The 15,293-nt window shown below is 35.8% G+C and overlaps 1 protein-coding gene across 4 annotated transcripts in view; it reads right to left on the bottom strand.

Moving 5' to 3' along the window:
• The window catches only part of ROBO1 (roundabout guidance receptor 1), a 456,386-nt gene that overhangs the window by 17,169 nt on the left and 423,924 nt on the right, over nt 1-15,293 (bottom strand). For all 4 annotated transcript variants that reach the window (XM_077118707.1, XM_077118705.1, XM_077118706.1 and 1 more), the window contains 2 exons: nt 5,679-6,085; nt 2,706-2,858 (listed from right to left, as the gene is read on the bottom strand). In XM_077118707.1, coding sequence (XP_076974822.1) covers nt 2,706-2,858; nt 5,679-6,085 — 560 coding nt within the window. The remainder of the gene's footprint in view (nt 1-2,705; nt 2,859-5,678; nt 6,086-15,293) is intronic.

Genomic DNA, 15,293 nt, shown 5'->3' with positions numbered 1-15,293 from the left:
CCAGTGTGTCCTGGATTAAGGGCTGACTGACAAGTATCATTACAAATTATTCTTTATGATCTTAGACAGAGTCACCCTTTTATTCTTGTTTACATAGTCTACAAAAAAAATCATAATTTGAGCAAAACTTACAAAGTAAACATATGACAAACTCAAGACTGATATACTATATCCTGAACATAATTCACATGATATAAGGCAATATCAAGCTTGCCAATCCAAATCACTGTTGATAAATTCTAGTTATTATACAGTAAAAAGAAAACCAAAAACTCTCCATGATCTAATATGTTTAATTCACATAATAACAACTGACAGCTCTTTAAATTATTTTCCTCACTTTTTCTTTCTTTTTTTTCTTAGTTAGTGTACAGATTATTTCTGCCGTTGAACTTCTTCATGAAATGCTCTGTATATGTTTATTCAAACATGCTGTGCAGTTAAAAACAATTTCTGGGGAAATGACTCTTATTTCCATGTCATAACCACTGCTATCAAGAATATATGTACTTCTTTCGTTTGTAACATTGAGAATTGTCTGCATTTGCATGATTTTAATGAACTAATATGCATTACTGGATATGTATAAAATAACATACAGCTTTGTTTTTCTTTTATTTTACCAAAGAGAAAGCATCCAGAACTAAGTTCAAGACTGCTATAAGTACATAAGTGATAAAAGTATAACTTAAAGACAGATGGTTGCTAAAAGACTGAAAGAAAAGTCAAAGTTATAACTTGAAAAAGTAGATTTAGTAATTTCTCCATTTTACCTATTATTATCACTTGGAGAGAATAGTTATTGACTTCTATATTACAGCGTGTACTGACAAACTGCATGCTCACTTTCATGAAATTAACAATTAGAAATTTGAATAATATTTCAAATTATCTATTTGGCTTTACATATATTTTAATACACATCTTCGGTATTTCTGAAATTAAATAAAAGAACTTGGATGCTTCGTCATTCAGCCTGATTGTTATTATTCAGGGATTAGTTAGAATCTACATTTAATTTAAATGTAAATTTAAATTATAAGGACCAAGGACTGCAGAGTGTGGGATAATAAATACAGATCACAGTTATTAAGCATTGTATAATTTGTAACTGTGAAGCTATACTGTTTAACTTGGCATGTTTACACTATTTGAAGCATTTTTAAAAAAGATCACTCAATATCAGAATCCCCGTAAAACAAGTATACACAAAAAGAGGGAAGATCTGCAAAAAGCTTTTGGTCAAATATTTCCCCTCATGCATTCAACTGAGAGGTTTTACATCAGGGTTGGATGTTTGGCCAGTTTTCCTGTTAGGAGCACTTTCTTCTAGATAATAAAAACTGATAAAACATCTATAAAACTTCTAAGATGCCATTACAGGGTCCCATAAATGTAAAATTGCCAGTAGAGTTTGGGGATTTACACCTAGTGTTTGCCCTTTCACAGCAGCAAACATGCACAAAGCCACCGTAATAACCCTTCAGAATCAGATAATATTCTGACAGCTCAGTTTCACTGACAAAAGAGTCCTGGGCAGAAGCCAGGAGGCCCAGGTGTGCTGTGTCATGCCAGTATTTAATGCAGTCTAATATCAGATAGATGCTACTGAGAGAAAATACTCAGAATAAAGTATAGATAATAGCATGGACAGCCACTCATTGCAAAATCACTTGTGCTCATCATGCTGTGAGCTTTGTATTAAATTTTTCTGTCAAGTGGCAGGAATCACGGGGAGAAGTGCCTCAGAAAACCCTCCCTGCAACCTTGGATAAGGATCTATAATATTAGGCTTTCATATGATAATGGAAAATGATGCCCTTTTGAAAAATTGCTGACTGCTAATGAAAGTCCTAATCAGATTTCGGTTGCAGAGGAGCAGGAGTTACTCAGGAAGTAACGCCTGAGACCCCCATCTTTCCTCCAGCCCTTTAGCAAATTTAGCAAAGTTGACAAGATGGGTGAGTCTGAGAGAATTTCTCTTACATGCATTTCCAACAAAGCCCTTGGGGTTGTTTTATAAAACGAGAAGGTGGCGGTTTAATAAATGCTGGGCCACCTGAGGCACTCTCATTAAAGGCTTCTCTAGACAACATCACAATGTTTGCATTATCCTCCCATGCTCCCCTGAGAAGACAAGCGCTACCTCTCTCATGAGAATCGATATTGTAAGTAAAGGCACGAAAGAAGATGACTCGACTTGTCTTTTGGTGAACACAATAATTGTTCTGTAACACCGCTATGGCGAGAATTAATATTCAAACACGTTTATTTGAATGCAAAATTGTGCGCGGGGGGGGGGGGGGGGGGGGGGGGGGGGGGGGGGGGGGGGGGGGGGGGGGGGGGGGGGGAAAGAAACGAGAACCATTTGGAGGCTTTATCAGTGAATGTGATAAAGCATAATCCTATGCCAGTATTTCAACTACAATAATTTCTATTTGTCTGAAACTACTAAATAGCCTTTTAAACAATCACAATAGTATACATCGTTTTCGTTTCTTAAATAATCAGCGTATTTTAAAAACTGCAAGGACTAAAGAGTCTTGGTGAGATAGAGAAGCTGATCACAACTATAAGAAATGGGAGGCTTATTGCAATGAATTTTTAATATAATTTTTTATGTCAGTGGATGCATTTTCCAGTCATGGAGAGCCAGGGTAATAGGCAAGATTCATAGATGTTTTCATCCGTTTCAATGGACTTACCATCTGTGTAGGCTTCTCTGCGCAGATGTCCTGGCTGGTGCTTTTGTTTCTTGGATGGTCTGACCCTCTGCATTACGGCAGTACTCATGTTGCTATCTGTAGAAACAGGACTGGCGGGTCTAGGGCACTGGGAAGCATGAAAATTTCGGCGGCCTGAGAAAAATAATCGGAGCCAAACTCATCAATGAATTTTAATTACAACAGGAACAACAAAATGAAACATTAGGCTATAAACACCCTTAATTAAAGAAAATGCTTAAATAAAATATTTTACCAAATAATAACCTTTCTGTCATTATGCTCGGGTTACCCACTGAGAAAAATCCCCTAAAGGCATTTGCAGAATTTTTTTTCTTTTTAATCACAGTATTTTTATTCTGTTTAAGTTCACGATGCCTAATTATTAGAGACCATCCCAATTATTTTTGCAACCAGCCTCACCAAAATCTTATTCTTAACAAAATATGAATTACATAGTTGCCTAATACATTTGCTAACTGAATGTCCGTTGCATTCTTAAGAGGAACAATTTAAAGAATAGATAAGAAATTCATGTTCTGAAAATGAACAGGACTAATTTGCATCCTTCATTCTAATTAAATATGTATCCTTGCTATTCTAGAAGGCAGAATTCTAACATCTTAATACATTCTCAGGTAATTTATGCCAGGTTACATGAAATTCATCTACTTCGTATATTTAAGTCTGCTAAAAAATTCTTACACCCCTTCTCTATATCAAGATATTTTTCTTGCTGGTACTAGATACTTAAGATGACCTCTCCAGATACTTCTGTGGGTTCTTTTGGTGGTGGCAGAGGTGGTTTCGTGGTGGTTTTTTGGAGGGACAATATTCCCTGGTGTTGGTGGTAACTGACTTTACTATAATCACATGTGGGGCATCTCAGTGATCTCATGAATTCTCTGGCTGCTTTACATAGATGTTGAGTTCAAACAAGCAATACATATTTTAGTCCATAATGGAAAGATCTAGGGTTGGCCTTTACTGTTTGGTTTCTAGAAATTCGAAAGTTACAAATCCAGAATTTAATTGCTGTATCACAAGAAACTTCAAACAGATCATGTTTTTTGGCTATGAACAGAAGAAAGCCATGTATAGTGATGAAATCAATACATTTAAAGATGCTAACAGAAGCACATTATTTAGACATTTATGTGGCCAAGTGAGAAGCAAGGAGATTATGCATTCATATTAATTTCAAAGTCACATGATAAACTAAACCCTTTTCTGAAAAGAACATTTTAATAGGCAGAGGCCAACGCATGTTTAGTTCATTACATAATTATGAGCCAAGCAAACCAGAAGTGCCACTAAATTACAATGTAATAAAATATTAAACCAAACTCTCTCTAGCTGTGATGCAGACTATTACAATTAGAGTTACAAATCCATGAAAACAGAGAAGTAGGGCTGAGACTAGACCCATTGATTCTATTATGTGAGTCCATCCAATGTTCACAGACCCCGAGGCCAGGGTATTTTACAGATGAATTTTTAACTTTATTTCTATGTTTTGTTGATTTAATGAACTGAAACGTATCCATAAGGAAATTGAAAAGCAGTGGTGTCAGATGTTCAATGTCACTTATTTCTTTTATAGAGGATTTTTAAAAAGAGAGAAAAAAAGCTAAGTATAATGTTAGATATTATTTGTTGATATTATTATATATATAGGTTTGTAGATTTATTTTATTGCAGTTATCAGTTGCCAAAAAAAGGGAATTTGGTTGAATTCTATTAAATACAAGCCTGGCTAAAATAAAAATACATTCTACAATAATAGCTGGAGTGATATTAGAAAATTTTTCCCTTTAAGATATTCTTAATAAATAACATATAGAAATGACTTTCCTTATGATATGTTAAACTTTCTATGAATATCTTTTGAATGAATAAAAAGCATTGGACATTCCAATATCTGAACAGAACATGTAAAACTATCAATTTAACAGTTATCAAACCAAAAGAAGTATCAGTTACTGATTTGTTGTTATAACTTTTTCTTTTCTTTCTCCAAAATGTCTCTTTCTCATGATATTATTTTACTCTACTGTTTATATTTTCTTGGCTATCAGAAAAATACACACACATACACACATAATACATATATGAATATATTTATTTACGTATAGGTGTATATATATATATATATATATTCATTCTATAGAAACAAAAACTATATGATAGTCATTGTGATTTAATTTTAAATTCTTTTTCTCATACTATTCACGTTCTGAATAGGGTTCAGAGGAGGAGATAAGTAAACAAGGTTTAAAATGTAAGGATGAATATATGGTTATTGAAAATGGACTACTGGCAATGAAAAGGGAAAGCACACACACACACACAAATATATACATGTTACAAACATCTTTAGAGCGTCCCAATTAGACTGGCTGAATATTATAATTTTGAGGGGAATGAAGAGAATAGAGTTTGAGGAGAAATAGCTCATCTTCTAGTGGTCGAATGTCTCATCTGGATGTTTATTTATATCTCCTAGAGAAATTTTAAATAAGTGGGATAAAAGAACAATTGCAATGAATTTTATGTTGGGAGATTTGCTATTTATTTTTAATGTATATACTATACTTTCAATAACACAAATCTCATTCAACACACTGTATGCATAACTGAAGCAATTCTATCAATTTAGTTTAAAAGAATTATTTCTATATCTCATTGCTATGAACGCCCTAAAAACAGGGACTTCCAGGTAGGTTCCCTATCACTCACATTACATAGGATAAGTAGGAGGCTTAGAATGGGTCACGAACAGTGAATAATCAAGTAAGGTCATATTCTTTTGGACATTATTTTCCTTTGGGAGCAAAAACAAAGAGTAATGGTCAAATGACATTTCGGACACAAGATGATCGGACATAATAGGTTTCTAACATATACCCAAGAAAAAGAGTTTTCCTTCCCCGCGTGGTGAGATGTACAACTTACCAGCAGCATCCTGCATTTGCCGTCGTGCCACCTTCAGACCAGCGTATTCTGCGGCTGCGGCGACCGCCTGGGCAAAATCAGCATCGGTGAAGAAAGAGCCATCAGAAGAACTGACACTGGAGCGACCACTTGAAATGTTGTCTTCCTCTGAGGCTGAACCCCAGCCGTTAATCATGGACCCAGTGACCGAGCTCTCTAGGTCCCCAACACTGGAGGCAGGGGTCTGCTCCAGCCCACGTAACAAAAGCCTTCTCGTTTGCATCTTGGCTACTTCCACGTCGCCTTCGTCTTCTTCCTCTTCCGGAGCATCTGTATCCATATCTGAGACGAGAGGTCCTGAAATGTAGCCGTAGGTGTGCGGCGGGGAAATCGGCCGCGGTGGCGGAGGAGGACTCACGGGCTGCCGTCTGCATGAAGACAAACAAGGAGGTACGGCTCAGCTCACTATTTAAGTCACAGAAGTAAAAACTCACCAAGAAAAATCACAAGTTGTTTCTATTGGGCTAAACTGTTCAGAAGATCAATTGGAAATTGGAATGTGCCTGTTTGTTTTTGAGTTGTAAGAAATTTATCTCAAAACCAGAGGCTATCCGGTGCTACATTTTGATTTAATAAAAATGTGCTCAGTCATCTAAAAATCTGATGTTTTATCGTTTGGAACATGGATGGTTAAAACAGGAAAAGTAATTATTTTTGGAAATATACACCTATGCCTTTGTCCAAAAGAGTTCTGAATGCTGATAGGCTTATCATTCCCAAAGACATCAGACAGGTCCTATAACAGATTGCTCCATAAATGTTTTTGTCCCCTTTTCTTCATTGCCTTTCCTACCATTCTAAGCAAATGGACTCATTTGTTTGAATTTAAAGAATAATATTTCATAGGGTTAAAAATTATACATTCAGATGATGACACAATTTCCTTCAAATTTTATTTCATTAAAAAAGGGGGTATAGAAGTCATGAGCAATTTATTTCTAAATTAGTCACTTATGAGTTTTACTAAAGGTTATGAGATATTTTCAACTCTATTGTTTTCATCATTATTCCACCTATCCATTTAACAAAATGTTTAAAGGTATTTTTCCTAATGTCCTGGAATTTTTCCGATCCAAAAACTGAGGGTAAAATGATTTAGTATCCCACCATCTAAGTTCACAGAGCTACCAATAAATGGTTTCAACCACCTATCCACAGACTCAGAGGACACAAGTTAAAAGTAGTCTTTCCACTAATTCCACCCAACACCACGACCCACAGTGAATATGAGATGATCCAAAGGGTAGAGAGCACTGACTTTAGTGAAAAGCAAGTTTTGTGGAAATAAGTTATTCCCAAGGGAAGAGAATGTCAAGAGAAAATCTTCTAAATTTCAGAGTGGAGGCAAACAAGAAGACATACTGTGTTTTCCAGTTGGTTTAGTGCATGGACTTGCTGAATAGTCCCAATGCCCTCTGAGCAAGGTTAAAGAGATGGCATGGAAGGGGAACAATCAGCCATTAATCATGACAACCCCATGTTAAATTCTGTACTCTTGAGAGGTAAAGATGATTTATTCCACCCAAGCCCCCCAACCAGAACCTTGGAAGGTAGGTGGGATTATGGTCTAGTTAGAAGAGGCTAGGAGAAAGATGGCATGAACGTCACTGGCCTGTAGTCCACCTAAAGATGTGGCTTTCTTCGAAGGCATTATAAGTGCCTAGAGACGATGTCTAAGAATGAGGTCTTTAGCAGTAAAGTAAGCTGTAGCCAAACATTATTCCCCCCTCCCCATTGCCACCATCCACAGAATAAAACAGTAAGATATATTGGCGGTTAGGGTTAATCAAAAAGAATAGATCCTCATTGGAGGTGCCCATTTTTGTTCACTCTTCCCTGCTTCAGCACCTGGGGGAACAATATATCAGGAGGAGAGAGGTAGGTACTGCAGAACATGCCAGCCCCCACCATACTCCATGCCACTCAAACTACAGACAGGTTTAATCTGCTAAGGATGTCTGGGAATCCAAAATTAAGGTTTCACATTAACAGGACTGGGTCTTAAATTAAAAGCAAGGAAACAAACCAAACTTAAGGGCTTATTGTACTGAGGAAAGTTAAGTTCAACACAGTTTGGGGGTAGGGCCAAACATTATATTATATTATTTCATTACATAATTTCATTATTTACATTACATTTTTTTGTAATGGCAGTTGTTCAAGGAAGACGATTATCCCAATGAATTGAGACATTCAATAAACCTATTTATTAATGCAAATGGAAAGCATTAAAAATAAATTATTATAAAAATACAATTTGGGCGGTGCAACAGTGCCTCAGCAGGCAGAATTTTCGCCTGCCATGCCGGAGATCTGGGTTCGATTCCTGGCGCGTGCCCATGCAAAAAAAAAAAAAGATTAACTCATTTAGTGAGTGCCTACCTTGTAAATAAGCATCCTTTTAAATGTTTACTCATTTGATTCTCACAAAAACTTTCTAAGGTAAGTTTTTTAATTCTCGTTCTCAGATGAGAATATCGAAACTCAGAGAAATTAAGTACCTTGCTGAGTTTCCCACAGCTCTTATGTATCAAACTCTGAATTCAATCCTAAATTTTACTTCAAAGGTCATGATAATTCTTCTGCGAAGAGTACTTTATATATATATATGTATACACACACACACACACACACACACACACACATACATATATATATCTTCAATTTAACGCGTCATTTTTCAGTTCTGGGTGGATTTTAATGCATGTGTGTGTCACTAGAAAGACTATGAAGATTGTGCCAAAACTGAAGTTATTTCAGAGATTAAAACAGATAATTGTTTCAATATGGAGTATGTTATACACATAGAAGAAAACCATTGTTTAATTTGGAATGCATTAATATCTTACTTAAAAGTCAATTTACAGTCTTTGTCAGCATGCTCATCCAAAATACCACAAGAAACGTATTTTTTTAAAGACATTCAAGGACTTTTAAGCACAAAAGGCGCTATTTTGACCACCAATAAGCAGATAAAGAATGGCCAGCTACACCATGAAGGGATGCCAGTATTGTCGGGTTTGGGAAGTTCATATTCTATAGAGCAAAAAGATCTTCCTGTTAAACAAGGGCTAGATTTTAACTACCAGCATCTCCTGTGAGTGCTGAGGAAAGACAGAAAAATTTGCTCAAACCATCTGTAAATAAGGCAAGCCCAGGGAGTGTGTGATAAACATGTACAGTTTGAAATATGTAATATATTCTATTTGAAAACAAAAAGCCATTTCAAGATGCTGCACTCAAGTGGGACATGCTGTAAATGAATCTCAACCCTCTAGATTCCCCTTGAGGGGTTTCAATGTCTTCTGAAATAATGTACAAGTATATGACTACAAATCACAAAACTCTGGGCTCCCGCAAAAATGATGCTTTCATAAATATGTTCAAGAGAAAATGGAACAGTGTCATTAATTTATGAAAGCAGGTGTTTATATAGTTTACCACATGGCATTTACTAGGTAAAAGACAAAGGAGAAATACATTCCTTTGAGAATTGTTTTTCTGAACCCATGTAACTTCAATACTTTGTATAATTAACCATTACCCATTTCATAAATAAGCAAGATACTTAATTTTCCTTTGCCTTTTGTGCTGGTTTGAAAGGAGGTATGACCCCTAGAAAAGCCATGCTTTAATCAAAATCCCATATCGTAAAGGTAGAATAATCCCTATTCAATACTGTATGTTTGAAACTGTAATCAGATCATCTCCCTGGATGATGTGATTTAGCCAAGAGTGGTTCTTAAACTGGATTAGGTGACGACATGTCTCCACACATTTGGGTGGGTCTTGATTGGTTTATTGGAGTCCTATAAAAGAGGAAAGATTTTAGAGAATAAAGACATTCAGAGAGAGCAGAGTAGAATGACATAGCCATGAGAAGCAGAGTCCACCAGCCAGTGAAATTGGAGGTGAAGAAGGAAAACGCCTCCTGGGGCGCTTCATGAAACAGGAAACCAGGAGAAGAAGCTAGCAGATGACACCGTGTTTGCCACGCGCCTTTCCAGATGAGAGAGAAACTCTGACTGTGTTCACCGTGTGCCTTCTCACTTGAGAGAGAAACCGTGAACTTCATCAGCCTTCTTGAACCAAGGTATCTTTCTCTGGATGCCTTTGGTTGGACATTTCTAGAGACTGTTGTAATTGGGACATGTTCTCGGCTTTAGAACTGTATTAAATTCCCCTTTTAAAAGCAATTCCGTTTCTGGTATATTGCATTCCAGCAGCTGGCAAACTAGAACACCTTTTTACTATCTTTTTCTTCTACTTATATTATATTCAATATGAGTATTAATAAAATATCAGTAAAGTTCTTATTCTATATATGAAATACAATTTTTACTTTCAGATTTTTACTGATTATCAACTGCACTAAATTCAGTAGTACCAGACTCCTTCTGAAACAATGAATGTAAATACGTTTAATTTATCTTAACATATTATCTAACAAGAGAAGAAAGATGCCTACTTTGTTCATCACCTAGTTTAACTGATTTGGGAAAAAAAAATGGAAATTCTTAGAAGATGCTTAGATTGCCAAGGTTGCAATTTCAATATTAATCCAGATCTTAAATATTTACCTAATTAAATATCGCATTATTATAAAGGTTTTAGCCTAATAATTTTTCTTTAATATACCACACTATTTATATCTTCCCCTAATCTATAAACATAAAAGTAATATATGCAGTTATTCTTCAAATATTTCTTGTTCTACTAGAGTTGAAGATAAAATAAGATCATAAGAAACAAAGAGCTCAGAAAGCTTTATACTTTAAGACATGCAAGGATTCGATTTTAAGGCATACATACTTAATTAAAACTATGTATCTTGTAAAGATGTGCATAACAGCATCTCACTTCCCAAATGTGACCTTACCACTGAGTGGGTTCTGTGACTGCTTTTACCAGCAGACTGTGGGGGAACATATGTGGTGGACATAAGGCTATGCCGGTTCTGGAGATAGCCCTTAACTGGCCTGGCAACTTCCTTTTCCTACTTTCTTGGAAGCCAGTTGCATGTAAGAAGGTCCACTACCCTGAAAGCCCCATATTATAACAAAGCCAGGCTATATACAGCAAGGCCGTAGAGACAGAGAGAGGCCAAGAAGCATTGATACATGACATGAGTGAAGAAACCACATAGATTAAAGAAATCCTGACCTGTGAAATTGTAAGCAGAATAAAATGGTTGCTATAGTTGACTAACTGGAGTATTTATTAGGCAGCAATGGAAACAGAAACTCAGGCAATGTTATGTTAATAACTCTACTAAATAAGATAAATAAGGTTCTTGCCTGAGGGGTATGTAATCCAATGGAGTAGACAAACAATTAAATATGCAATGATAATGCAGCATTAATTAAGTGCAGTGAGAGAGGCTGAACAGGGTATTGTGAGAACATAGAGAATTGGCTCTTCTCCTACTGTAGGAATATCAGACAAATATTCCCTGAAGAGGATGTGCCCTTTAATCTTGGATCTAAAGGATGCCTAGGTGTTAACTCCAAAAGAGAGACAGGGAAGATAGATAGATAGCATATGCAAAATCCTGAAGGTGAGCCGGAATGCTGATCATGTCAGAGATGGGAAGAAATTTAAAAGTGAAGGTAACACAGACAGTGAGGATATGGCAAAGGATGAGGATGGGAAATGAAGTGTTAGATCACAAAGGGCCTCGATTACCACACTGAAGGAATCTTGCCTTTATTTTAAGGGAAATGAGAAACCACTGAGAGAGTTGAAGCAGTGGAGAAATTTGATCAGAGTTCTATTTTAGGATGATGCCTGCTTGGTCTGCCAGAGGGAGACCATTGAAGAAGAGGCAAGGCTAATGGCAACACGACCAGTTAGGGAAACATTACTGTAATGCAGGTGAGAGAAAATGGATGGAAAGTGCCTTTATGGCTAGAGATATGTGTATTATGCTGAGTGACACTTAGGTGATAATCTGCAAGAACAGTACTTGGATATATGGGTCTGAAGTTCTAGAGTAAGATCTGTGGAGGAGTAGTTATCTACCTCTAATGAGTGCAGGAGAATGAGAAACAACTCATCTACTGACAGAGTCGGGCCTTCAGACGAGGTCAAAGGTTGGAGAAGAGGTTTCATTTAAGGACTTAACTAAAAGTAGCAATTACACCATTGTAGATAGTATCAAAAAGGTAGAAACAAATAAAATGTCAAACATTAGGGAGTGGGTTAAATAAATTGTAGTACACATTTGTTTATTGCAATAGTCAATAACATATTGACATGGAAAATGCATTGTTGAGTAAAATGTCAATTATAAAATAATATTGGCATATTATAAACTCAAAGCTAGGTGAGTATATGTACAGATCAAAAGAATATTTACTGAGGTATTAACAATGACAGTTTCTGACTACATAAATTATCAGAAATTTTATATTTTCATTTTGTTTATCACTATCTTTAAAAATTTCTTTAGTAAACATGTAGAACATGCCTTCAATTTCCATCATAACAAAACAGTAATCGTTTTTTTAATTGGCTTTAAAATACTTTTTTTGTTGTTTACTTTACATATTGCCAGTTTATTTTTCATTCCAGTTTGACCATATCAATACAACTGATTCCTAAACTGATATGTACTCAATGGCGATTTTTCTTTCAATACTTCTGTTTAACTTAAGGAGACTTTTTGCTTGCTCCTCCATTAGAACAACTCATATATGGAATTTATGTTTATAATAGCATTAAATACAGATCTAAGGATTTATAAGAAACGCTAGCAGCTGAAGACACTTTCCCCGCTTTCCCTTTGCCTTCCTTTTGTCATTCACCCACATGTAAACAAGGGATATCTAACTAATCAGGGATGAGTTGTTGTTACAAAGATAACAAAGCATAAAGGAGCTTCTCTTTCTTTCCAAAGTGACGAAAGTATTCTAAGGAGACTGCCAGTTTATAGCCTTTTGTTTGGGAGAAAATCAGTACTTTCTCTTTAAAAATGTGTTTTCAGCAGCTCACTGGTAATAATTGGCTCTTATTTCAAGCTAGAAAATATATAGTCAAAGGTTTCCAGTACTTTTTCAAGCAATGACCCTGGAAATAAAACTTTTTCTTTAAAGACTGAAAATTTCACCTTTTGACAAAGGTTAACTAAAATCAAACTGGATTATAAGTGTAGGTATGCTTTTTTCACAATTATGAATTATGAATGCTTCACAATTACATTTGTTGACATCAATTTCATATAAATATTTATCACTCCAAATTATCCTGTAGTATCAGATTTTATTCACTGAAGTAAGCACTGTGGAATTCAAAGACATGAGTAAGGCATGAGCTCTGCCCTCCATGAGCTTTTAATTTAAATAGGAAAACAGAGATACAAATAGCAAATGCTTATGCAACATGAAAACTGATTAGTTTGGAAACTGAGATAGGAACAGACCACTGTGAAGAGTAAAGAGAAGGCTTGGTTGATTTATTTTTCTAGGCAACCAAAGAAAAGCTTCACAGAGGGGATGTCATTTGAATACATGAGAAGTGCTTGCCAGGCAAAGAAACAGTATATGGTGTTAGTGAGTTCAGTAAAAATCTAGGGAATTTCAAACAAACTCATTAGAAGAGAAATGTTTGGAGGAGGAAATGGGAAGGAAGTGGTATGTAAAGGGAAAAGGATTGTGAAAGGCTTTAGATACTTGACCCTGAGCACTGGAAGGCCACCTCTGCTTCTGAATGGGGAATATCATTATCAAACTTGTGTGTAAAGAAAGATAATGGAAGGCACCATGGGGAGTGCACAGTAAAAGGGAGAGAGAAGAAAAGTAGGGCTAAGGTAGAGGATATGTCAGCATTTAAAGGAGAGAGATTCAGGGCTTGTCCTTGAAGTTGTAAGAATAGAAACAAAGGAACAAAATAAAGAGATATTTTGGAGTTAGAATTGAGTGGACTTGGGGAATAATTTAATTCAGGAGATAGCAGGAAGACAACAGATGAAATCAAACAGTGGGAAAACTGAGTTGATTTCAAGATGAAAAGGTAATTTTTTGTGTGTGATTCCACCTATTTCCTTGGCTATCTTAGTTTTAATATGCTAGTCAAAGAATGGTGGTTGAATAATTTAAATAGGATAGCCAACAAAGGAGGAGAAGGAACAAGTTTGAAGAACTGCTCAAAGAATTTAGTTTGGGGCATAAGGACTAGGTGAAATATCATTGTGTCACTCAGGAAAAAAAGCCTGGGATGGATAAATAAATTTGAACGTCATCAGAATGTAAATAATAGTTGAACCAAGACATAAGAGTGCCTAAGAGTAAGGACCACAGGGAAATAATACTTGTTGAATACTTACCCTGCTTCAGACACTTTATCTCATTTGGTTCTTATAACAACTCAAAAAATTGCCATTGTTTCAGAAAGCGTAAGCATGACAGAAACTGAGATGTTTTTAGATTTGACCATTAGGAGATTATGATCAGTAGATGGAAGCAAAATGGCATAAACCAGATTGCAATGGGCTGAGGAGTGAATGGAAATTGGAAGGCAGAAGTGAGTGAACAACCCTGAGGAATAAGTGAGAAGGAGAGCATGGTAACTAGAAGGGGAGACTAAGGGAAGGACATGTTTAGAAGTCTTAGAGTCAACAGTGAAAGGAAAGAAGCATTCAACTAAGAAGAAAGGGCTAAGAAATCAAAATAGACAAAAGTTAACTGATTTTTTATTATCTTTGAGGAGGGTGGAAAGGATGACCAAAAGGATGGAAAAGAAGAGGCTGGCTAGGAAGAAGATACTGGGTAATACTTGTGACACAGTGGAAGATGGTGAGGACGTAGATAATTTGAGAGAGAGAAGGAAGAATGCCAAGGTATTTCCATTGACTTTCCTTTTGGGGGAAGGGAGAGGACAAAGCAATAGGCCATTTACTTCAAATAAGAGTAGTAGAAATAGTCCATGATCTTCATAGGGAAAACAGATGTCTTATCTGTTCTCATCTTCATGACATTCCATGGGCTAATGTTAAATGTAAATGTATAGCAATCCAATTTCCCCTTGTCACTAGGCTAAGACATTGAAGACGTTTTAACTAGTCCTTTCTTTTAAATTTGTATTATTTTAATTTGATAATAACCTCTTAATGACAGAAGGGTTGTTAAAACATTGCAATTTCTATTTTAACATACAGAATAAGATACAAAATTTAAGCAGCATGAACAGGATTTGTATTCATCCAAGGATACTGAAAGAAAATTTTCTGAGGCAAATAACATAATCAGTTTCAAATGATAGTAAGAATAGGGAAAGTAATATACATGTCATAATGTGTCCACAGCAATAAAACAGTATAAACAAAATCATCATCAATGAGAGAAGAGTTCATATGATACAGTGATAGCTTTTATGAGGTAGAAATGACAAGCAAAGTAGTTGTATATAACAAAAATGTATTGGTTGGCTATGCAAAATATTCAGATAACACACACACACACACACACACACACATATAAATATCCACACTCATTCATATACAACTGTTCAGTGCCCTGGACAAAAGGCCTCCAATCTAATATGTCATTCAAAAAAAAGGAATCTGAATTCAACACAAAA

Source organism: Tamandua tetradactyla, chromosome 10, assembly GCF_023851605.1.
Source record: "Tamandua tetradactyla isolate mTamTet1 chromosome 10, mTamTet1.pri, whole genome shotgun sequence".
Classification (NCBI taxonomy): Eukaryota; Metazoa; Chordata; class Mammalia; order Pilosa; family Myrmecophagidae; genus Tamandua; species Tamandua tetradactyla.
The sequence above is the reverse complement of the archived record's forward strand: the minus strand, read 5'-3'. Positions and strand labels throughout refer to the sequence as shown.